The 25,629-nt window shown below is 40.8% G+C and overlaps 1 protein-coding gene across 1 annotated transcript; it reads left to right on the top strand.

The window, feature by feature from the left end:
- The first annotated feature begins 21,150 nt into the window (after positions 1–21,150).
- Positions 21,151–21,880, top strand: LOC135232370 (interferon omega-2-like). Its single transcript, XM_064290906.1, has one exon. It carries the CDS (start codon positions 21,151–21,153, stop codon positions 21,736–21,738), a length of 588 nt encoding a protein of 195 aa, XP_064146976.1. The 3' UTR covers positions 21,739–21,880.
- Positions 21,881–25,629: the final 3,749 nt, after the last annotated feature.

Raw genomic sequence — 25,629 nt, 5'->3', positions numbered from 1 at the left:
AAAGGGGGAGAGAGAAATAAAAACATATAAAAATTCCATTCTGGCTAGAGCAAAGGAGAATAAAGAAGACCAAAGACACAAGGGAAAGATTAGTCCAAAGAACTAATGGACACAACTACCACAACGTTCACCAGACTGAGGCCAGAAAAACTAGATGGTGCCCATTTACCACCACCTGGCTCTGGCAGGGATCACAAGAGAGGGTCCTGGATAGAGTGAGAGAAAAATTTAGAACGAAATTCAAATTCACACAGACACACAAAAGACCAGGCATGCTGGTCTGACAGAGACTGGAGAAACCCCCAGAATATAGCCCCCGACAGCCTTTTAACTCAGTCCTGAAATCATTCCTGAGGTTCATCTTTCAGCCAAAGATTAGACAGATTTATAGGGTCAAGAATAATACATGTGAGGAAGTGCTTCCTAGGTCAATCATGTATAGGAAACTAATGGACACAACAGCTGAGAAGCAAAGATGAGAATGCAGGAGGAGCCAGGAAAATGGAACAAATGGAAACAGGGAATCTGGGATGGAGAAGGAGAGAGGGTTGGCATATCATGCGGTTTGTAACCAAAGTAGCAAAACAATGTGTATATTAACTGTTTAATGATAAACTAATTTGCTCTGTAAACTTTCACCTAAATCACAATTAAAAAAAAAAAAAGAGGTTAGCAAGTGCTACTGGAACAACAACAACATATCTACCTATCTATCTATATAGATGATATTAATGAAAAGCGGCTGCAGCAGTATATCGACAGGGAACTGCCAGAAATTCAGGCTGGTTTCAGAAGAGGAAGTGGAACCAGGGATATCATTGCTGATGTCAGATGGATCTTGGCTGAAAGCAGAGAATGCCAGAAGGATGTTTACCTGTGTTTTATTGACTATGCAAAGGCATTCGACTGTGTGGATCCTAACAAACTATGGATAACATTGGGAAGAATGGGAATTCCAGAACACTGAATTGTGCTCAAGAGGAAAATTAGCATAGATCAAGAGGCAGTTTTTCAGACAGAACAAGGGGATACTGATTGGTTCAAAGTCAGGAAAGGTGTGCGTCAGGGTTGTATTCTTTCACCATACCTATTTAATCTGTATGATGGACTATATGAAGAAGAACGGGTTATCAGGATTGGAGGAAGTCTCATTAACAACCTACATTATGCAGATAGCACAACCTTGCTTGCTGAAAGTGAAGAGGACTTGAAGCACTTACTAATGAAGATCAAAGGCCACAGCCTTCAGTATGGATTACACCTCAACATAAAGAAAATAAAAATCCTCACAACTGGACCAATGAGCAACATCATGATAAACGGAGAAAAGATTGAAGTTGTCAAGGATTTCATTTTACTTGGATCCACAATCAACAGCCATGGAAGCAGCAGTTGAGAAATCAAAAGACGTATTGCATTGGGCAAATCTGCTGCAAAGGCCCTCTTCAAAGTGTTGAAGAGCAAAGACCTCACCCTGAAGACTAAGGTACGCCTGACCCAAGCCATGGTATTTTCAATCACATCATAGCATGTGGAAGCTGGAAAATGAATAAGGAAGATAGAAGAAGAGTTGACGCCTTTGAATTGTGGTGTTGGCAAAGATATTGAATATACCACGGAATGCCAAAAGAATGAACAATTCTGTCTTGGAGGAAGTGTGGCCAGAATGCTCCTTAGAGGCGAGGATGGCAAGACTGCGTCTTACATACTTTGGACATGTTGTCAGGAGGGATCAGTCCCTGGAGAAGGACATCACGCTTGGCAGAGTACGGGGTCAGCAGAAAAGAGGAAGACCCTCAACAAAGGTGGATTGACACAGTGGCTGCAACAATGAGCTCAAGCATAACATCGATTGCAAGGATGGCATAGGACAGGGCAGTGTTTCGTTGTTTTGTGCATAGTGTCGCTATGAGTCGGAACCGACTCAACAACAACAATTATGTTGGATATTTAAAATAGTTTTGCTTCATAGAATATCATGTTCACGTTCATCACATATTAAAGCATGACAAAATATGTTCACCCTTACATTTTGTCTAATTATTTTTTGTTTGATTTATTAAATTCCTTCACAGAAGAGGGTTTTTTTGCTTTTTCTTAAAAAAGGAAATAACCTGAATTTGCATCTCAGTGTGAAAAATGGATGAGAAATTTACTCATTCATTCATTCTAGTCAAGTGATATTTAAAAACAGCATGTCTCTACGGCCGAGTACGTGACTATTCTGGAATACAGAGGTAAATAAAGCAAACACGATTCCTAACCTCTTAGAGCTTTCAATTTTCCAGACAAAGACATAGAAACAGTGATCACGGCTAATGAATTTCAGTCATGTTTCCTGTTATGAGGAGACATGGAGGACAAGGGATTCTCTCACCAGAAGCTTGAACAAGAGGGGAAAACAGATGTTCACTCGAAGGTGCCCATGAAACTTCTAAAGGCAGACACCTCGTTGGTTGATGCATATGTGGACCCGGAACCTCCAACAATGTTACATCTTGGAGATATTAGTTTGTGATTCTTTATTGGGGGCACAGGAACATAATGAGCCTCTAGGGATGCACAGATAATCAAAATGCAATGAGTGAGTAGAATAGTCTGGACCAGTTTTGTCAAAAGATGGAAAAATAAAAGTGGATCAGAAAATTTCACTCTCTCAGTGTCTAAAGACCAAAATTAAGTGAAAACAAGCAGAAAGGACAGAGTATCCAGTAATAAAAGACAGTCCAGGGAGCAAGAGAGTGTAATTTTGGGAACAAAACATGCATTAAAACTTTTTAAAGATCTAAAATATGAAACATAAGAAATTTCACACGCATGCAATATAAATTTCCTCACGGAATGTAAATTCTGCCAGGATATATGTGTGATCCTGGTTAATGAACTTAACCTTTCTGAGCCCCAGTTTTCTGGAATGTAATGTATCATACACTTTTGTTGTGGTTGTGTGGTATTGAGTCAATTCCGACTCACAGTGACCCTATAAGGCACAGAAGAACTGACCCAATAGGATTTCCTAGGCTGTAATCTTTATGGGAGCAGATTGCCAGGTCTTTCTCTTGCAGATTGGCTGGTGAGTTTGCCAACCTTTTGGTTAGCTGGCAGGTGCTTAACAATTGTGCCACCCAAACAAAAAATCAAACCCACTGCCATCAAGTTGATTTGGACTCATAGTGGTCCTACAGGACAGAGTAGACCTGTCCCGTAGGGTTTCCAAAGCTATAAATCTGTACGGAAGCAGACCTTTCTCCCACAGATTGACTGGTGGGTTCGAACCACTAACTGTTTTGTTAGCAGCCGAGTGCTTTAACCAGTGCGACACCAGGGCTTCTTATACCATACATTAAAAACCCACCCACTGCCATTGAGTCATACATTAGCTATGCATTATTTATTTGCTGATTCTGATACCTGGCACACTCCCCCCTTCTTTCCCTGCTTTCTGAATCCCTTTCTTTCACTCCCATATCACAATAGTTTCCTTCCTCTGCAATGCAGAGAACCCCAGGGTGCTTTCCTCCTTCACTCCTCATCAACCTGGACTGTGCATTCAGGCAGCTGCTTCCGGGTCCTTTGTGGTTTCTGGTTTTCACTTTTCCGTTCCTCCGTGTATAAAGCCACCAATCGAAAGCAAAACATGCAAATGAGGGAATGTCCCTAGTATAATGATGTAACAGCTACCAGTTGCCATCCAGTGGATTTCAATGCACAGCTACCCAATATGTTGCAGAGTGAGGTTACCATGTGCTACAGAGTTAGGCTCCCAGGTGTTGCAGAGTAAGGTTCCCATGCGTTGCAGAGTAGGGCTCCCAGGTGTTGCAGAGTAAGGTTCCCGTGTGTTGCAGAGTAGGGCTCCCACACGTGGCAGAGTAGGGTTTCCAAGTGTTGCAGAGCTGTGGGTTTTCAAGGCTGTGATCTCTCAGAAGCAGACAATCAGTCCTTCCTTCCAAGGCCCCTCTGAAAGGTACCTTTCGGTTAGTAGCCCAGTGCTTAACTCTCTGTGACGCCCATGACACCCGGATGGAACCCCAGTGCCACGGAGCCGATTTCAGATGATAACAACCCTGGAGGGAGCTGCCCCATAGGGCTTCCGGGGCTGTAATCTTTTTTTTTAAATAATTTTTATTGAGCTTTAAGTGAACGTTTACAAATCAAGTCACTCTGTCACATATAAGCTTATATACACCTTACTCCATACTCCTACTTACCCTCCCCCTAATGAGTCAGCCCACTCCCTCCTTCCGGTCTCTCCTTTCATTACTATTTTGCCAGTTTCTAACCCTCTCTACCCTCCTATCTCCCCTCTAGACAGGAAATGCCAACACAGTCTCAAGTGTCCACCTGATACAAGTAGCTCACTCTTCGTCAGCATCTCTCTCCAACCCATTGTCCAGTCCCTTCCATGTCTGATCAGTTGTTTCAGGAATGGTTCCTGTCCTGTGCCAACAGAAGGTATGGGGACCACGACTGCTGGGATTCCTCTAGTCTCAGTCAGACCATTAAGTCTGGTCTTTTTATGAGAATTTGGGGGTCTGCATCCCACTGCTGTCCTGCTCCCTCAGGGGTTCTCTGTTGTGCTTCCTATCAGGGCAGTCATTGGTCGTGGCGGGGCACCATCTAGTTCGTCTGGTCTCAGGATGATGTAAGTCTCTGGTTCATGTGGCCCTTTCTGTCTCTTGGGCTCATAGTTATTGTGTGACCTTGGTGTTCTTCATTCCCTTTTGTTCCAGGTGGGTTGAGACCAATTGCTGCATCTTAGATGGCCACTTGTTAGCATTTAAGACCCCAGACGCCACATTTCAAAGTGGGATGCAGAATGTTTTCATAATAGAATTATTTTGCCAATTGACTTAGAAGTCCCCTCAAACCATGTTCCCCAGACCCCCGCCCCTGCTCCGCTGACCTTTGAAGCATTCACTTTATCCCGGAAACTTCTTTGCTTTTGGTCCAGTCCAGTTGAGCTGACCTTCCGTGTATTGAGCATTTTCCTTCCCTTCACCTAAAGTAGTTCTTATCTACTAACTAATCAGTAAATAACCCTCTCCCACCCTCCCTCCCTCCCCGCCTTGTAACCACAAAAGTATGTGTTCTTCTCAGTTTATACTATTTCTCAAGATCTTATAATAGGGCTCTTATAGAATATTTGTCCTTTTGCCTCGGACTAATTTCCCTCAGCATAATGCCTTCCAGGTTCCTCCATGTTATGAAATGTTTCACAGATTCGTCACTGTTCTTTATCAATGCGTAGTATTCCATTGTGTGAATATACCACAATTTATTTAACCATTCATCCATTGATGGACACCTTGGTTGCTTCCAGCTTTTTGCTATTGAAAACAGAGCTGCAATAAACATGGGTGTGCATATATCTGTTTGTGTGAAGGCTCTTATTTCTCTAGGGTATATTCCGAGGAGTGGGATTTCTGCATTTTATGGATGTTCTATTTCTAACTTTTTAAGAAAGCGCCAGATAGATTTCCAATGCGGTTGTACCATTTTACATTCCCACCAGCAGTGTATAAGAGTTCCAATCTCTTCGCAGCCTCTCCAACATTCATTATTTTGTGTTTTTTGGATTAATGCCAGCCTTGTTGGAGTGAGATGGAATCTCATCGCAGTTTTAATTTGCATTTCTCTAAAGGCTAATGATTGAGAGCATTTTCTCATGTATCTGTTAGCTGCCCGAATATCTTCTTTAGTGAAATGTGTGTTCATATCCTTTGCCCACTTTTTGATTGGGTTGTTTGTCTTTTTGTGGTTGAGTTTTAGGAGAATCATATAGATTATAGAGAGCAGGCTCTGGTCGGAGATGTTACAGCTGAAATTTTTTTCCCAATCTTTAGGTGGTCTTTTCACTTCTTTGGTGAAGTCTTTAGATGAGCATAGCTGTTTGATTTTTAGGAGCTCCCAGTTATCTGGTTTCTCTTCGTCATTTTTGGTAATGTTTTGTATTCTGTTTATGCCTAGTATTAGGGCTCCTAACGTTGTCCCTATTTTTTCTTCCATGATCTTTATCATTTTAGTCTTTATGTTTAGGTCTTTATGGAAGCAGACTACCACATCCTTCTCCTGTGGAGGGGCTGGTGGGTTTGAGCTGCTGACCTGTTGGTTACCAGTCGAGCTCTTAACAGCTGGGCCACCAGGGCTCCTTCCCCGGATAGAACAGTAAATTTTCAAAGGAAGTAGAAACAGCACAGACAGTCCCCAACTTATGTCATATTTGAGTTATGATGAACGGCACATCTGATAGATTTTTGGTACATCTTATTGTTAGGAATGTATACTACATACGATGTCGTAGTGTGTGATTCACTGATGTTATCATTCTCAGATGTTCACTGTTATGATTTACTGTTCAAAACACTGCAGGATATTGACAGATCAGAACTTACTGTACTTTGAAGAGGAAAGAAATGCTGAAGTAGAAAGAAAAAATGAGGAAGAGGAAGGAGAGATGTTGTCAAAAATTTTTACAGGGACACGATTATCAGAATTCTTTTCCAAACAAAATCAGGGACTTCAGTTGCTTGAAAACATGGACCCAAATGCTTATCACTTTGCTAAAGTTGATAGGCAGATTTGGGAAGTTGTGAGATGTTGCTGCGAAATACATGAAGAAAAAAATAATAGAAGCATATAGACAACACTCACTCATTTTCTGAGTAGGAAGCCTACCCCTGCCTCCAGTGATAACCGAGATGATCCAGAATGTTCCACAAGTAGCGTTATTACTGCAACTGACAAAAATGCCAACATCGTCCAACTCTTCTTCATCCTCAGAGTAAATTTTTATGATTTGTGACTTTTTTAATGTTTGTATGTATTAAAATGTATCTGTAAGTTTATATGTCATGTTTTTAACACCTAAAGAAAAAGACTGGATTTCAAAATATACTCATAAGAGAAAGTAATAATAATGAAAACTAAAAAACAAAAAAGAGGTATTCAACTTACATCAGGACCGACGTATGCAGAGACCTCAGAAAAGAACTCCATTGTAAGTCGCGGACTTTATGTATTCATTTTTACCTATGGGCTTCTAAACATTCACAGAGAAAGAGGGCCAAATACTGGCCAAGACAGGCAAAAACAGTGGCCAAGTCTGTGAAGCCAAGTGTAGCCAGAATTCTGTCCCCTACTAGTGAATTTTTTTCCAGAGATAAGAGAGGCTATTTCTGGAAAGAACTGACCCCAATGTTGGAATAAACTAATTTGTTTACCTTTTTTATGTGTCTTAGACAAGGAAAATATTCCCAGCTTCAGGCATGGCATGTCGTCTTTGCACAACGGGCAGCTATGTGGAGAGAGAAAAGGGGCAAATGTGTTCCTTGCTTCCAACCCTCTCTGCTGAGCAAATGTGTGATTAATCACACCCTCTACACCCTGTGGGATACAAGAGGCAGTTGTCAGGTTGTCGTCACCTGCCGTCGAGTCGGTTCTGACTCATAGTAATCCTGCGTACAACAGAATGATACACTGCTGGTCCTGCGCCATTCTCACAATCATTGGTATGCTTGAGCCCGTTGTTGCGGCCACTGTGTCAATGCACCTTGTTGAGGGTCTTCCTCTTTTTCACTGACCCTCTACTTTACCAAGCATGATGTCCTTCTCCAAGCACTGGTCCCTCCTGATAACATGTTCAAAGCATGAGAGACAAAGTCTCACCATCCTTGCTTCTAAGGAGCATTCTGGCTGTACTTCTTCCAAGACAGACTTGTTTCTTCTTTTGGCAGTCCATAACATATTCAATATTATTTGCCAACAACATAACTCAAAGACATCAATTCTTCTTCAGTCTTCCTTATTCATTGTCCAACTTTTACATGCATGTGAGGCACCTGAAAACACCATGGCTTGGGTCAGGCACACCTTAGTGTTCAAGGTGATATCTTTGCTTTTTAATACTTGAAAGAGGTCTTTTGCAGCACATTTGCCCAATTCAATGTGTTGTTTGATTTCTGGACTGCTACAAAAAAGAAAAAAAAATTTTTTTTTTACTTCCATGGGTGTTGATTTTGGATCCAAGTAAAATGACATCCTTAAGAACTTCAATCTCTTCTCAGTTTTTCATCATGTTGCTTATTGGTCTGGTTGTGAGAATTTTTTTGTTTTCTTTATGTTGAGGTGGAATCCATACTGAAGGCTGTGGTCTTTGATCTTCATCGGTAAGTGCTTCAAGTCCTGTTGAGTTTCAGCAAGCAAGGTTGTGTCATCTGAATACCAGAGGTAGTTAATGAGTCTTCCTACAATCCTGATGCCAAATTCTTCTCGTATAGTCCAGCTTCTGAGATTATTGGCTGAGCATAAAGTTTGAATAAGTATGCGAAGGCATAAATTACTTCAGTGTCAGCAGCATGCGACTGTAAGTTTGTCGTACTGAGGGGGCAGGAGAGTTGCTGAGATGGTGGCAGCTATGACAATGGTATTCAAATTTCAGCAGGGTCGCCTATGGTTGACTGGTTTCAGCTGAGCTTCCAGACTAAGACAGAATAGGAAGAAGGAACTGGCAGTCTACTTCTGAAAGGAATTAGCCAGTGAATATCTTAGGAACAGCAGGAGGCAGTAGAGACTGCCATTCTGGGTGTGGAATTCCAGGGGAAATCAGAAGAAATAGCTCCTGTCTGATGGTTCATGAACTTTTTCTTAAATCGTCCGTTTTACAAACGTGTTTGTACTAGGAGATTAGGAGGCTTACGTTTATAATTTGGAGAAAATTCTCTGCCAGCTTGAATAATGACCTTGCATCTTTTCGACATTGCCTCAGTAGTAAGATAGAGCTCAGACATGGTTAACGGGATTTCAGAGAACACAGTGATTGCCAACGGATAGCAAGGGGGCGGTATCTATTTGGGCAGAATTTGGGAGGTTTTAAGGTAACCTGGGGAATACGGTAAGTGAAGAATTTATTCAGGAAGTTTGCGTGCGTGCGTGCGTATGTGTGTGTGTGTGAATTGCTCAGGGAGCACAAGAGGGCCTTTAATTTAGGAGGGGGCTTTGAAAACTTTGCCTCGGCTTGCCCAATCTTTAGATTGCTTCTCTCCATAACTGGGTTGTGGTGGTGGTGGTGGTGGTGGTTGGGAGACGCAAAGTTATGTTTTAAGCTATGTTTGTTTCTTGCTTTTCTCTCCTCCTTCACCCTGTGGGGGGAACCAGCGTAGGAGTAGGGCAGAGGCATGAAAAGTTTTGGATTTACCTGGCTCTTTCTCTGTGATTGCTTAATACCTTTCAAATATTTTGATCTCTTCCATCTATTGGATGATGCTTTTTTTTTTTTTTTTGAACATAATTTTACTTTTTGATTGTTGTTATTTTATGTTTGGGGAGCAAAAGTCCTATGATTTGGTGCTGTACTGTCTCTATGCCTCACAAGTTTCTATAACCACATTATGGTCATATCCATAAGTGATGAATCTGTTATATATTTGAAAACATTGGAGAACAAGGGTGGGTTTGGGATCCTGACAGCAGCAAGGCACTCACCACACACCAGCCCTACACAGGTCCCTCAGTTTTGCTTGATGTTAACTACCAAGGTGCTGAACCAGAGAAGGGGGCCAAGGGGCCCTGGTTGTTGCTGCAGTTCCCTAGAATGGCTTTAGGGGGCCGCGTTGCATTATCAGCTGGAGATAGCTGAGTTTGGGGACACAGGGATCAAAAGTGTGAATATCGCCATGCCTCGACTCTCTCTACATGCCAAGCCTTGCACTGAAGCAAACAATATCCCATGGATGACCAGCTGACCACAGAAACACAGTAACTAGAGGGAGCTTTATCACCTTCACTGACCACACATCTACATCGAATGAACTGGTGAAGAATCCAGGAGCTCACCTATGCCTCACTTAGGCACGTCCACATTCCAATTCTACAAGCAGGAGATGCGGCAGGCACAGGGCTCTCATTTACTCAAAAACCAAAGTGTACGTCATGGAACTTGAAGCACGTTGAAAGAGTCAGTTGCAGTTTGAGAGCTTCAAAGGAGAAATGAGGTGTTTAAAGTGTTGACTAGAACGTGGCAGGGCTTCAAGAGGTGGAACAGGAGAATAGGCAGCAGTAAGTCAATTATGTCTTCAAATCATTTGGACTCACAGGAGGAGAAGCCCGAGAGCATGAAGCTCTCCAATAGAGACATGGACATCATCAGTGCCCCCAGCACCCATGCCACTGATATCACAGCAGCCCATAGAGCATGGGAGGGGAACAGAGTTACTCCAGTGCCAGCAGCACGCTTTCCTTTCCTTCCCAGAATGCAGCAAGTCATCACAGCCCAGGGAAAGTGATTCATGGAGCCAATGCGATCCAACAAAGCTATTAAATTCAGGTCATATTGCAGCCTCCTTCTAAAAACAAAATGAAACAACACTTGAACAAAAGGGTCACAGGATGGCATTTGAGTACTTAGCAACAAGTAAGGCACAGTTTTCTCAGCAGAGCAAGTGTTAGTAACGTATATACTGGAATATCACAATTTCTAACGGCAGTGAAGACTCTTGTGGAAATTCATTGATTTATTTTAGTTAATTGAAAAGTGACATTGCTGGATGAATTCTCTTTCTTTTCTTTCCAGTAGGTACATAGTGCACTGGGTGGGCACATTTAAGCTTAGTGTTTGGAACCTTTCCTAAGAATTGGGGCCTAAAAGCAAGTAAAAAACATCTACTAGTCAGTAGACAACGGGAAGTTCAGTTTGGACAAAAGGTGAGAAACTGAGCTGTTGTCCTTGGTAATGAGAACAGATTGGCCTTGGAGACGCGCGTCCGTGGAATCAGGGAGGCCCTGAAGGAGAAAAGTCAGAGCCCGTATCCACGGTAATCTTCAGAGTGAAAATTGTTATTTGCTTTTTGTTTATTCTTATTTTGTTTATACAGAAGAAAACTTGAGTTAAAAGTAAATGGATATATAGGAGTCCGCGTAGTTTAAACCATTTACACCATGCCTTCTGTCCCTTGTAAAATAAGAGACGGCAAAACGTTGGCATTTGAGTTGGAACCCAGAATCCTTTGTCACTTGACCTTCCCAGCACTACTGATTTAATGCCATGGTCTCTCTTTTGTTCATAAATTCCATGTCCATTTCTATCCCACACTTCCTTTAATGGGCCCTTCCAGATAAATCATTATTTCATCTCTTTGTATGGTTTTTACCTTAGAACTTTGTTATCTTCTGACTAGTTCATTTCTCTAGACAATTTTAATAAATGAGTATAATCCACGTAGTGTTGCCTAGACAATTCTGTTCATATTTGTACATATCTTAGAACAAAGGGTGGTCCATACTTAGCAAGACAATAAAATTTGCTGTTATCATTTTTAAATATCATTTTTATAAGTATCCAGATTAAGAACAGAATCTCTTTGAATCACCCAATTCCCTTTCTTTTAATTCTAGTTCCTGAAACTATTCTACTCATCGCTTGAGTAAATTTCTTTACCTCGGTGAAATGCTCGAGAGGGGCACTCAGGCATTATCTGACTCCTTTCTCTCCCCAGAGCTGAAGACATGTGGGTTAAGTGAAAGATAAATCAGAGAGTTGGTTTTGCAAAGCTGAAGGCTGTCCATTGACCCACTTAAGCTGCCGGCAGTAGCAACCATTTTGCTGCCTTTGCTTACTTCAATATTACCTTCCTTCTTCTCATCTACCATAGTCCTTAGTCCCCAATTTTATTAGCTTTCACGGCATTATTTTGTCATCTAAAAAGTCACTTCCCTCCTTTCACTTTTGTGACAGTCAGACTTAATATTTGTTTTCTTTAGGCCCACAAACAACTGTCAGATTTTGCTTTTTAGGAAAGTTGAAATAAGAAACAAAAAATCTGGCATCCTGAAAGTCATAGAGAAAAATGATACAGTCCCTTTGCCTTTCTTTTGCTTCCCTTTTTTTGTATTAACCGCAAGATGAAATGGAGTAATGCAGAGGCAGCAAGACAACCTTGCCCAATAACCCACACATGAAAAAAGTTAACAAAAATTGAAAATGAAAAATCACTAATGTAAAAGAAAGACTGTGTCTAGCTCAGAAACTTCAAGCTCAACAACTGTTCAATAGTTTAAGTAAGAGAGTTGACTAATAAAAGAGGTACTTGGCAAAATAAAAATTATTTGGCTACTAAAAGTAAAAGAATTACAATTGGGTTATTCCTCTACCGACATAGACAAGAAAAACTTGTGCTATTAGCATCTGAAGGCCATAGACATATTTAGTAGCTATGTACAGAGGTGTCATGGGTTGAATTTTATTCCCCCAAAATGTGCGTCTTAATTTGGCTAGGCCAAGATTCCCAGTATTGTGTGATCATCCACCATTTTGTCATTTGATGTGATTTTCCTATGTGCTGTAAATCCTATCTCTACGATGTTGATGAGGAGGGATAGGCAGCAGTTATGTGAACTCAATCAACAAGGTTAGATTGTGTCTTAAGCCAATCTCTTTTGAGATATAAAAGAGAGAAGCGAGCAGACAGAGAAGAGGACTTCATACCACCAAGAAAACAGCACTGGGAGCAGAGGGCATCCTTTGGACCCTGGGCCCCTGCACCTGGGAAGACCCTCAACCAAGGAAAGATTGATGACAAAGACCTTCATCCAGAGTCAACAGAAAGCAAAAGACTTCCCCTGCAGCTGATGCCCTGAATTTGGACTTGTAGCCTACTGGACTGTGAGAGAAAAAATTTCTGTTCATTAAAGCCATACACTTGTGGTATTTCTGTTACAGCAGCACTAGATAACTAAGGCAATAGGTCAGGAGAGGCGGAGGTCAGCAATGATAACTAGTGTCCTTCACACCAACACCCTAGGAGCACAGGTGAACGTTCTGGAGAATTAATGATTTTTTTTTTTTTTATAATAACTTTTATTAAGCTTCAAGTGAACGTTTACAAATCCAATCAGTCTGTCACATATAAGTTTAGATACATCTCACTCCCTACTCCCACTTACTCTCCCCGTCTTGAGTCAGCCCTTTCAGTCTCTCCTTTCTTGACAATTTTGCCGGCTTCCCTCTCTCTCTATCCTCCCATCCCCCCTCCAGGCTAGAGTTGCCAACACAATCTCAAGTGTCCACCTGATATAATTAGCTCACTCTTCATCAGCATCTCTCTCCCACCCGCTGACCAGTCCCTTTCATTTCTGATGAGTTGTCTTCTGGGATGGTTCCTGGCCTGTGTCAACTGAAGGTCTGGGGAGCATGGCCGCCGGGATTCCTCCAGTCTCAGTCAGACCATTAAGTTTGGTCTTCTTATGAGAATTTGGGGTCTGCATCCCACTGATCTCCTGCTCCCTCAGGGGTCCTCTGCTGAGCTCCCTGTCAGGGCAGTCATCGATTGTGGCCGGGCACCAACTAGTTCTTCTGGTCTCAGGATGATGTAGGTCTCTGGTTCATGTGGCCCTTTCTGTCTCTTGGGCTCTTAGTTGTCATGTGGGCTTGGTGTTCTTCATTTTCCTTTGCTCCAGGTGGGTTGAGACCAATTGCTGCATCTTAGATGGCTGCTTGTTAGCATTTAAGACCCCAGACGCCACATTTCAAAGTGGGATGCAGAATGATTTCATAATAGAATTATTTTGCCAATTGACTTAGAAGTCCCCGCAAACCATGTTCCCCAGACCCCCGCGCTTGCTCCGCTGACCTTTGAAGCATTCATTTTATCCCGGAAACTTCTTTGCTTTTGGTCCAGTCCAATTGAGCTGACCTTCCATGTATTGAGTGTTGTCTTTCCCTTCACCTAAAGCAGTTCTTATCTACTGATTAATCAATAAAAAACCCTCTCCCACCCTCCCTCCCTCCCCCCCTCGTAACCACAAAAGTATGTGTTCTTCTCAGGTTTACTATTTCTCAAGATCTTATAATAGTGGTCTTATACAATATTTGTCCTTTTGCCTCTGACTCATTTCGCTCAGCATAATGCCTTCCAGGTTCCTCCATGTTATGAAATGTTTCAGAGATTCGTCACTGTTCTTTATCGATGCGTAGTATTCCCTTGTGTGAATATACCACAATTTATTTACCCATTCATCCGTTGATGGACACCTTGGTTGCTTCCAACTTTTTGCTATTGTAAACAGAGCTGCAATAAACATGGGTGTGCATATATCTGTTTGTATGAAGGCTCGTGTATCTCTAGGGTATATTCCTAGGAGTGGGATTTCTGGCTTGTATGGTAGTTCTATTTCTAACTGTTTAAGATAACGCCAGATAGATTTCCAAAGTGGTTGTACCATTTTACATTCCCACCAGCAGTGTATGAGAGTTCCAATCTCTCCGCAGCCTCTCCAACATTTATTATTTTGTGTTTTTTGGATTAATGCCAGCCTTGCTGGTGTGAGATGGAATCTCATCGTAGTTTTAATTTGCATTTCTCTAATGGCTAATGATCGAGAGCATTTTCTCATGTATCTGTTGGCTGCCTGAATATCTTCTTTAGAGAAATGTGTGTTCATATCCTTTGCCCACTTCTTGATTGGGTTGTTTGTCTTTTTGTGGTTGAGTTTTGACAGAATCATGTAGATTTTAGAGATCAGGTGCTGGTCGGAGATGTCATAGCTGAAAATTCTTTCCCAATCTGTAGGTGGTCTTTTTACTCTTTTGGTGAAGTCTTTAGATGAGCATAGGTGTTTGATTTTTAGGAGCTCCCAGTTATCGGGTTTCTCTTCATCATTTTTGGTAATGTTTTGTATTCTGTTTATACCTTGTATTAGGGCTCCTAGGGTTGTCCCAATTTTTTCTTCCATGATCTTTATCGTTTTAGTCTTTATGTTTAGGTCTTTGATCCACTTGGAGTTAGTTTTTGTGCATGGTGTGAGGTATGGGTCCTGTTTCATTTTTTTGCAAATGGATATCCAGTTATGCCAGCACCATTTGTTAAAAAGGCTATCTTTTCCCCAGTTAATTGACACTGGTCCTTTGTCAAATATCAGCTGCTCATACGTGGATGGATCTATGTCTGGGTTCTCAATTCTGTTCCATTGGTCTATGTGTCTGTTGTTGTACCAATACCAGGCTGTTTTGACTACTGTGGCTGTATAATAGGTTCTGAAGTCAGGTAAGGTGAGGCCTCCCACTTTCTTCTTCTTTTTCAGTAGTGCTTTGCTTATCCGGGGCTTCTTTCCGTTCCATATGAAATTGGTGATTTGTTTCTCTATCCCCTTAAAATATGACATTGGAATTTGGATCGGAAGTGCGTTAAATGTATAGATGGCTTTTGGTAGAATAGACATTTTTACTATGTTAAGTCTTCCTATCCATGAGCAAGGTATGTTTTTCCACTTAAGTATGTCCTTTTGAATTTCTTGTAGTAGAGCTTTGTAGTTTTCTTTGTATAGGTCTTTTACATCCTTGGTAAGATTTATTCCTAAGTATCTTATCTTCTTGGGGGCTATTGTGAATGGTATTGATTTGGTAATTTCCTCTTCGGTGTTCTTTTTGTTGATGTAGAGGAATCCAAGTGATTTTTGTATGTTTATTTTATAACCTGAGACTCTGCCAAACTCTTCTATTAGTTTCAGTAGTTTTCTGGAGGATTCCTTAGGGTTTTCTGTGTATATAATCATGTCATCTGCAAATAGTGATAACTTTACTTCTTCCTTGCCAATCCGGATACCTTTTATTTCTTTGTCTAGCCTGATTGCCCTGGCTAAGACTTCCAACACGATGTTGAATAAGAGCGGTGATAAAGGGCATCCTTGTCTGGTTCCCGTTCTCAAGGGAAATGCTTTCAGGTTCTCTCCATTTAGAGTGATATTGGCTGTTGGCTTTGCATAGATGCCCTTTATTATGTTGAGGAATTTTCCTTCAATTCCTATTTTGGTGAGAGTTTTTATCATGAATGGGTGTTGGACTTTGTCAAATGCCTTTTCTGCATCAATTGATAAGATCATGTGGTTTTTGTCTTTTGATTTATTTATGTGATGGATTACATTAATGGTTTTTCTGATATTAAACCAGCCTTGCATACCTGGTATAAATCCCACTTGATCAGGGTGAATTATTTTTTTGATGTGTCGTTGGATTCTATTGGCTAGAATTTTGTTGAGGATTTTTGCATCAATGTTCATGAGGGATATAGGTCTATAATTTTCTTTTTTTGTAATGTCTTTACCTGGTTTTGGTATCAGGGAGATGGTGGCTTCATAGAATGAGTTGGGTAGTATTCCGTCATTTTCTATGCTTTGGAATACCTTTAGTAGTAGTGGTGTTAACTCTTCTCTGAAAATTTGGTAGAACTCTGCAGTGAAGCTGTCCGGGCCAGGACTTTTTTTTGTTGGGAGTTTTTTGATTACCGTTTCAATCTCTTTTTTTGTTATGGGTCTATTTAGTTGTTCTACTTCTGAATGTGTTAGTTTAGGTAGGTAGTGTTTTTCCAGGAATTCATCCATTTCTTCTAGGTTTTCAAATTTGTTAGAGTACAATTTTTCATAATAATCTGAAATGATTCTTTTAATTTCATTTGGTTCTGTTGTGATGTGGTCCTTCTCGTTTCTTATTCGGGTTATTTGTTTCCTTTCCTGTATTTCTTTAGTCAGTCTAGCCAATGGTTTATCAATTTTGTTAATTTTTTCAAAGAACCAGCTTTTGGCTTTGTTAATTCTTTCAATTGTTTTTCTGTTCTCTAATTCATTTAGTTCAGCTCTAATTTTTATTATTTGTTTTCTTCTGGTGCCTGATGGATTCTTTTCTTGCTCACTTTCTATTTGTTCAAGTTGTAGGGACAGTTCTCTGATTTTGGCTCTTTCTTCTTTTTGTATGTGTGCATTTATTGATATAAATTGGCCTCTGAGCACTGCTTTTGCTGTGTCCCAGAGGTTTTGATAGGAAGTATTTTCATTCTCGTTGCTTTCTATGAATTTCCTTATTCCCTCCTTGATGTCTTCTATAACCCAGTCTTTTTTCAGGAGGGTATTGTTCATTTTCCAAGTATTTGATTTCTGTTCCCTCGTTTTTCTGTTATTGATCTCTAGTTTTATTGCCTTGTGGTCTGAGAAGATGCTTTGTAATATTTCGATGTTTTGGACTCTGCAAAGGTTTGTTTTATGACCTAATATGTGGTCTATTCTAGAGAATGTTCCATGTGCGCTGGAAAAAAAAGTATATTTTGCAGCCGTTGGGTGGAGAGTTCTGTATAAGTCAATGAGGTCAAGTTGGTTGATTGTTGTAATTAGATCTTCCGTGTCTCTGTTGAGCTTCTTACTGGATGTCCTGTCCTTCTCCGAAAGTGGTGTGTTGAAGTCTCCTACTATAATTGTGGAGGTATCTATCTCGCTTTTCAGTTCTGTTAAAATTTGATTTATGTATCTTGCAGCCCTGTCATTGGGTGCGTAAATATTTAATATGGTTATGTCTTCCTGATCAATTGTCCCTTTTATCATTATATAGTGTCCTTCTTTATCCTTTGTGGTGGATTTAAGTCTAAAGTCTATTTTGTCAGAAATTAATATTGCTACTCCTCTTCTTTTTTGCTTATTGTTTGCTTGATATACTTTTTTCCATCCTTTGAGTTTTAGTTTGTTTGTGTCTCTAAGTCTAAGGTGTGTCTCTTGTAGGCAGCATATAGATGGATCGTGTTTCTTTATCCAGTCTGTGACTCTCTGTCTCTTTATTGGTGCATTTAGTCCATTTACATTCAGGGTAATTATAGATAAATAAGTTTTTAGTGCTGTCATTTTGATGCCTTTTTATGTGTGTTGTTGACAATTTCATTTTTCCACATACTTTTTTGTGCTGAGGCGTTTTTCTTAGTAAATTGTGAGATCCTCATTTTCATAGTGTTTGACTTTATGTTAGTTGAGTCGTTACGTTTTTCTTGGCTTTTATCTTGAGTTATAGAGTTGTTATACCTTTTTGTCGTTACCTCATTATATACCCCTATTTTTCTAAGTAAAATCCTAACTTGTATTGTTCTATATCGCCTTGTATCACTCTCCATATGGCAGTTCAATGCCTCCTGTATTTAGTCCCTCTTTTTGATTATTGTGATCTTTTACCTATTGACTTCCATGATTCCCTGTTATGTGTATTTTTTTTTTTTTAATTAATCTTAATTTGTTTGTTTTTGTGATTTCCCTATTTGAGTTGATATCAGGACGTTCTGTTTTGTGACCTTGTGTTGTGCTGATATCTGATATTATTGGTTCTGTGACCAAACAATATCCTTTAGTATTTCTTGTAGCTTTGGTTTGGTTTTTGCAAATTCTCTAAACTTGTGTTTGTCTGTAAATATCTTAATTTCCCCTTCATATTTCAGAGAGAGTTTTGCTGGATATATGATCCTTGGTTGGCAGTTTTTCTCCTTCAGTGTTCTGTATATGTCGTCCCATTCCCTTCTTGCCTGCATGGTTTCTGCTGAGTAGTCAGAACATATTCTTATTGATTCTCCCTTGAAGGAAACCTTTCTTTTCTCCCTGGCTGCTTTTAAAATCTTCTGTTTATCTTTGGTTTTGGTGAGTTTGATGATAATATGTCTTGGTGTTTTTCTTTTTGTATCAATCTTAAATGGGGTTCGATGAGCATCTTGGATAGATATCCTTTCGTCTTTCATGATGTCAGGGAAGTTTTCTGTCAGAAGTTCTTCAACTATTTTCTCTGTGTTTTCTGTCCCCTCTCCCTGTTCTGGGACTCCAATCACCCGCAGGTTATCCTTCTTGATAGAGTCCCACATAATTCTTAGGGTTTCTTCATTTTTTTTAATTCTTTTATCTGATTTTTTTTCAGCTATGTTGGTGTTGATTCCCTGGTCCTCCAGATGTCCCAGTCTGCATTCTAATTGCTCGAGTCTGCTCCTCTGACTTCCTAGTGTGTTGTCTAATTCTGTTATTTTATTGTTAATCTTTTGGATTTCTACGTGTTGTCTCTCTATGGATTCTTGCAACTTATTAATTTTTCCAGTATGTTCTTGAATAATCTTTTTGAGTTCTTCAACAGTTTTATCAGTGTGTTCCTTGGCTTTTTCTGCAGATATCCTAATTTCATTTGTGATATCATTAAGCATTCTGTAAATTAGTTTTTTATATTCTGTATCTGATAATTCCAAAATTGTATCTTCATTTGGGAAAGATTTTGATTCTTTTGTTTGGGGGGTTGGAGAAGCTGTCACGGTCTGCTTCTTTAAGTGGCTTGATATGGATTGTTGTCTCCGAGCCATCACTGGGAAACTAGTTTTTCCAGAAAATCCGCTAAAAAAAAAATGCAGTCAGATCCCTTTCAGAGTTCTCCCTCTGGCTCAGGCTATTCAGATGTTAATGAAGCCGCCTGGGGAGGGTGGGGGAGGGAACAGAGAGATAGGAGAGTAGCACCTCAGAATATAGCCAGAGTTGCTTGTCTTGCTTGGAATGACTGTTATATCTGAGATTCCCGCGGGCGCGTCGCCTATGTGTGCTGGCTGTGTGGAGATTGCCCCCAGGGGGTCTGGCCCGCTGGAGTCACGGTCAGATCCTCCGCTTCCAGCCCCACGCCCAGCGTCAAGGCTCCCCTACTGGGACGGTGCACTCTCAACTCCAAAATCAGTCGCTGCCTCCCGGGGACTTCTCGTCTCTCCAGCCGCGTGGCCGTGCCGCCCCCGTGAACCAGGTGGGCCCCCTGCCGGGGTTAGTTCAGATGGGTGGAGTAGCTCCCTGTGCTTGTGCCGCGACCGAGTGTCCCGGCTGGAACGCTGTTCTCCCCACTCCAATACCAGTCGCTGCCTCCCGGGGACTTCTCCTACCGGCTGCGTCCCACGCCGCCCGCGCGACCCGGCTGGTCCCCTTCCTGGGGTTAGTTCAGGGGGTGGAGCAACTCTCCATGTTTATGGCGTACCTGCGTGCAGTCCAAATCCCTGCGGGACGGTTCCCCGGCTCGGATGCTGCTCTTTCTGCTCCAAGATCAGTCACTGCCTCCCGGGGACTTCTCCTACCGGCTGCGTCCCACGCCGCCCGTGGAACCAGCTGGTCCCCCTCCCGGGGTTAGTTCAGGGGGGTGGAGCAGGTCTCTGTGCTTGTGCCGTACCTGACTGGTACTCTGGCTCCAGGCTCTGGAAACTATCGCTGCTTCCCCGTATTAGTTCGTTCTCCGTCTCTAAATCTGTGTTTGTTGTTCAGCGTTCGTAGATTGTTATGTATGTGATCGATTCACTTGTTTTTCCGTGTCTTTGTTGTAAGAGGGATCCGAGCTAACGTCTGCCTAGTCCGCCATCTTGGCTCCGCCAGAATTAATGATTTTGACAACCAAAAAATTCCTCCTCAGTAAAAAGGGTCTAAAGCCATCTGGATGTGGTCAGTGGCCCTCAGCAAGTGAGTCCAGGGAAGTTTTGTTTAAGAACACTCTGTCACCCTAAAGGAGAGGGTGTTACACTGTGATAATTACCTTGTGAGTGAGGTAGTGCTGGGGAAAGGTTGACAATAAATTCATCTTGTAATTAGAATCTCTACACCCATAAGCACCTGCAAGGAACTAGGATTCCTGCTGCGGGTACTGGCACAGCCTGAGGAGGACTGTAGACATCCAGTAAGAAAGAGTGGAAAGAAAGGGCAATGGCTATTAAACTACTAACCTTGTGGCCCTGGTGAAGCAAAAGCACACAGACCTACATGATTGTATTGTAGAAGGTAGAGAACAGTTGGAGATTCTTATTCACTAATAATCATCAGGCTCAGCTATGAATAAAACAGAGAACAAAATCTAGGCTTTGTCCTAAAGAGCTTACTTGTGACAAAAGCCATGGGGCTGAGGGAGTCTGACTTTGACTTCCTATGTAAAGTAAGGGGGGCAAAAAGAAAGCCCAGGATGAGGGCTTTGTTCCCAGCACAAAGAAGAGTAATGTGTGTATATACATATAGATGGTGTGTATAAGAGTATTTACATATCCACCTAAATTGTGGACTATATGACAAAGATGCTTTTTACAAGTATCCACTTACATTGGAACACCTGAAATTTACTGAGAAAATTAAAGTTCTATTGCAAAAATTTAGACTTTGATGACATCTTCTCAGGCCATATGGAAAATGCTTATATGAAAACGAAAAAAGGGAAGCAAAAGTTTAATATTGAGGATGGTTTCGAAAATGAGAACTCTTATGTTCCCTATATAAAAGCCATGATAGAACGAATGTCTTCAGAGAACCTAGGTTCCAAGGTTCAACCAAACGCCCAGCTCAGTTGCGCCAGCAGCATCCTCAGTTCTCCCAATGGCCCTCCTGCTCTCTTTACTGACAGCCCTGGTGGTGTTCGGCTGTGGCCCTGCTCTATCTCTGGGCTGTGATCTGCCTCAAAACCACAGCCTGGCTAGTGAGAAAACCGTTGACCTTCTGGACCAAATGAAGAGACTCCCCACTTTCTTCTGTCTGAATGACAGAAAGGACTTCAGATTCCCCCAGGAGATGGTGGATGGCAGCCAGCTCCAGAAGGCCCAGGCCATCGCTTTCCTCCACGAGATGCTCCAGCAGATCTTTGAACTCTTCCATAGAAAGGACTCCTTTTCTCCTTGGAACACTACCCGCCTGCACCAGCTCCTCAGTGGACTCCTTAAACAGCAGAAAGACTTGGAGACCTGCTTCGTGCAGGCAACGGAAGAGGAAAAATCTGTCCTGCCCATTGAGGCCCCTGAAGTGGCTGTGAAGGAGTACTTTGAGGGAATCTGTTCCTATCTGAAAGAGAAGGAATACAGTGAGTGTGCCTGGGAAGTTGTCAGAGTGGAAATCAGGAGATCCTTCTCTTCTTCGACAAAATTGCAAGAAAGGTTAAGAACAAAGGATGGTGACATGAGTTCATCTTGACTTCACTTACAATGACTGATATGCCCTATCGCACTTGCATGCATATCTCTGGTCATTTCAGAAGATGCTTATTTCTGCTCTAGTCACAATTTATGAGTTTAAATCCAGCAATTTCTTTGACAGCAGTATTAAAAAAGTATATGAGAAAAATATTCAGCTCCAAGGACATCAGTCTTTAGGAGATGACTGTCCTGACTATCTGTCTGCCTCCCTATTTATTTATTTATTTATTTATGTTTATTGATTTTTTCTGGCTTGTTACCAAATTTGTAATATCTACATTTTTGTCTTAAAAAATTCCAAATTTACATTGTATTAAAATTTATAAAACATATCCACCTTTCTATTATTTATTTAATTAAATTTGTATTATGTCTTATGTAATAAATTCTTATCAAAGAAAATTTCTTGAATTCATTCTTGAAGAATAAAATCAAAGCCCTAATTTTGTAAAAGAAATTGGAGAACAGATGGTAAAATGTATTTACTCACTCATTCATTGTATTCATGCCATGTGTGTCCAATGAGTAAGTGGTAGATTATATAATTGCCGTCAAATCCAGGTGAATGAATCAAACACGATTCTCTCCGTGCTAGAACTTTCAGTAATACGCGGAAAGAAACATAAAAACAATACGGAAGTCTACTTAATTCCAACTATATTAAATACTACTGAAAGAATTTTTTAAAAATGATGTTCTTACACAATAACTTTAGCTATGAAAGATGCTGGGAAGAAAAGGAAATATTAGATGTCCTTTCTAAAGTGCCTGGGAGACATGAAGTTTTATTGACAGGAGTCTTACCAGCAGTTGGATACACGGCTCTACCATGTGCAAAAATGCTATTGATGGAGGTATGAGTTTGGGATTCGTTTTTGTATATCGGATCATGAGAGCCTGGGAATTGTTAAAAAATATTTTGATAAGGTTAATTTTATAGGGTTCATTTAGTTTTGAAAAGATTTATGGATAGAAGCACTTTTTTTCAGCAAAAATGAGTTGTTTTTCGTTTTTTGATAAATATAACCTAAGAATTTTTATATAAGAAAAAGGGGGAGAGAGAAATAAAAATATATAAAAATTCCATTCTGGCTAGAGCAAAGGAGAATAAAGAAGACCAAAGACACAAGGGAAAGATTAGTTCAAAGAACTAAGGGACACAACTACCACAACGTTCACCAGACTGAGGCCAGAAAAACTAGATGGTGCCCATTTACCACCACCTGGCTCTGGCAGGGATCACAAGAGAGGGTCCTGGATAGAGTGAGAGAAAAATTTAGAACGAAATTCAAATTCATACACACACACAAAGGACCAGGCATGCTGCTCTGACAGAGACTGGAGAAACCCCCAGAATATAGCCCCCGACAGCCTTTTAACTCAGTCCTGAAATCATTCCTGAGGTTCATCTTTCAGCCAAAGATTAGACAGGTTTATAGGGTCAACAATAATACATGTGAGGAAGTGCTTCCTAGGTCAATCATGTATAGGAAACTAATGGACACAACAGCTGAGAAGCAAAGATGAGAATGCAGGAGGAGCCAGGAAAATGGAACAAATGGAAACAGGGAACCTGGGATGGAGAAGGAGAGAGAGTTGGCATATCATGCGGTTTGTAACCAAAGTTGCAAAACAATGTGTATATTAACTGTTTAATGATAAACTAATTTGCTCTGTAAACTTTCACCTAAATCACAATTAAAAAAAAAAAAAAAAACGAGGTTAGCAAGTGCTCCTGGAACAACAACAACATATCTACCTATCTATCTATATAGATGATATTAATGAAAAGCGGCTGCAGCAGTATATCGACAGGGAACTGCCAGAAATTCAGGCTGGTTTCAGAAGAGGAAGTGGAACCAGGGATATCATTGCTGATGTCAGATGGATCTTGGCTGAAAGCAGAGAATGCCAGAAGGATGTTTACCTGTGTTTTATTGACTATGCAAAGGCATTCGACTGTGTGGATCCTAACAAACTATGGATAACATTGGGAAGAATGGGAATTCCAGAACACTGAATTGTGCTCAAGAGGAAAATTAGCATAGATCAAGAGGCAGTTTTTCAGACAGAACAAGGGGATACTGATTGGTTCAAAGGCAGGAAAGGTGTGCGTCAGGGTTGTATTCTTTCACCATACCTATTTAATCTGTATGATGGACTATATGAAGAAGAACGGGTTATCAGGATTGGAGGAAGACTCATTAACAACCTACATTATGCAGATAGCACAACCTTGCTTGCTGAAAGTGAAGAGGACTTGAAGCACTTACTAATGAAGATCAAAGGCCACAGCCTTCAGTATGGATTACACCTCAACATAAAGAAAATAAAAATCCTCACAACTGGACCAATGAGCAACATCATGATAAACGGAGAAAAGATTGAAGTTGTCAAGGATTTCATTTTACTTGGATCCACAATCAACAGCCATGGAAGCAGCAGTCAAGAAATCAAAAGACGCATTGCAGTGGGCAAATCTGCTGCAAAGGCCCTCTTCAAAATGTTGAAGAGCAAAGACCTCACCCTGAAGACTAAGGTACGCCTGACCCAAGCCATGGTATTTTCAATCACATCATAGCATGTGGAAGCTGGAAAATGAATAAGGAAGATAGAAGAAGAGTCGACGCCTTTGAATTGTGGTGTTGGCAAAGATATTGAATATACCATGGAATGCCAAAAGAATGAACAATTCTGTCTTGGAGGAAGTGTGGCCAGAATGCTCCTTAGAGGTGAGGATGGCGAGACTGCGTCTTACATACTTTGGACATGTTGTCAGGAGGGATCAGTCCCTGGAGAAGGACATCATGCTTGGCAGAGTACGGGGTCAGCAGAAAAGAGGAAGACCCTCAACAAAGGTGGATTGACACAGTGGCTGCAACAATGAGCTCAAGCATAACATCGATTGCAAGGATGGCATAGGACAGGGCAGTGTTTCGTTGTTTTGTGCATAGTGTCGCTATGAGTCGGAACCGACTCAACAACAACAATTATGTTGGATATTAAAATAGTTTTGCTTCATAGAATATCATGTTCAGGTTCATCACATATTAAAGCATGACAAAATATGTTCACCCTTACATTTTGTCTAATTATTTTTTGTTTGATTTATTAAATTCCTTGACAGAAGATGTTTTTTTTGCTTTTTCTTAAAAAAGGAAATAACCTGAATTTGCATCTCAGTGTGAAAAATGGATGAGAAATTTACTCATTCATTCATTCTAGTCAAGTGATATTTAAAAACAGCATGTCTCTACGGCCGAGTATGTGACTATTCTGGAATACAGAGGTAAATAAAGCAAACACGATTCCTAACCTCTTAGAGCTTTCAATTTTCCAGAGAAAGACATAGAAACAGTGATCATGGCTAATGAATTTCAGTCATGTTTCCTGTTATGTGGAGACATGGAGGACAAGGGATTCTCTCACCAGAAGCTTGAACAAGAGGGGAAAACAGATGTTCACTCGAAGGTGCCCATGAAACTTCTAAAGGCAGACACCTCGTTGGTTGATGCATATGTGGACCCGGAACCTCCAACAATGTTACATCTTGGAGATATTAGTTTGTGATTCTATACTGGGGGCACAGGAACATAATGAGCCTCTAGGGATGCACAGATAATCTAAATGCAATGAGTGAGTAGAATAGTCTGGACCAGTTTTGTCAAAAGATGGAAAAATAAAAGTGGATCAGAAAATTTCACTCTCTCAGTGTCTAAAGACCAAAATTAAGTGAAAACAAGCAGAAAGGAGAGAGTATCCAGTAATAAAAGACAGTCCAGGGAGCAAGAGAGTGTAATTTGGGGAACAAAACATGCATTAAAACTTTTTAAAGATCTAAAATATGAAACATAAGAAATTTCACACGCATGCAATATAAATTTCCTCA

The sequence above is a fragment of the Loxodonta africana genome, chromosome 9, assembly GCF_030014295.1.
Source record: "Loxodonta africana isolate mLoxAfr1 chromosome 9, mLoxAfr1.hap2, whole genome shotgun sequence".
NCBI lineage: Eukaryota > Metazoa > Chordata > Mammalia > Proboscidea > Elephantidae > Loxodonta > Loxodonta africana.
This window is presented reverse-complemented; position numbering and strand designations above follow the sequence as displayed.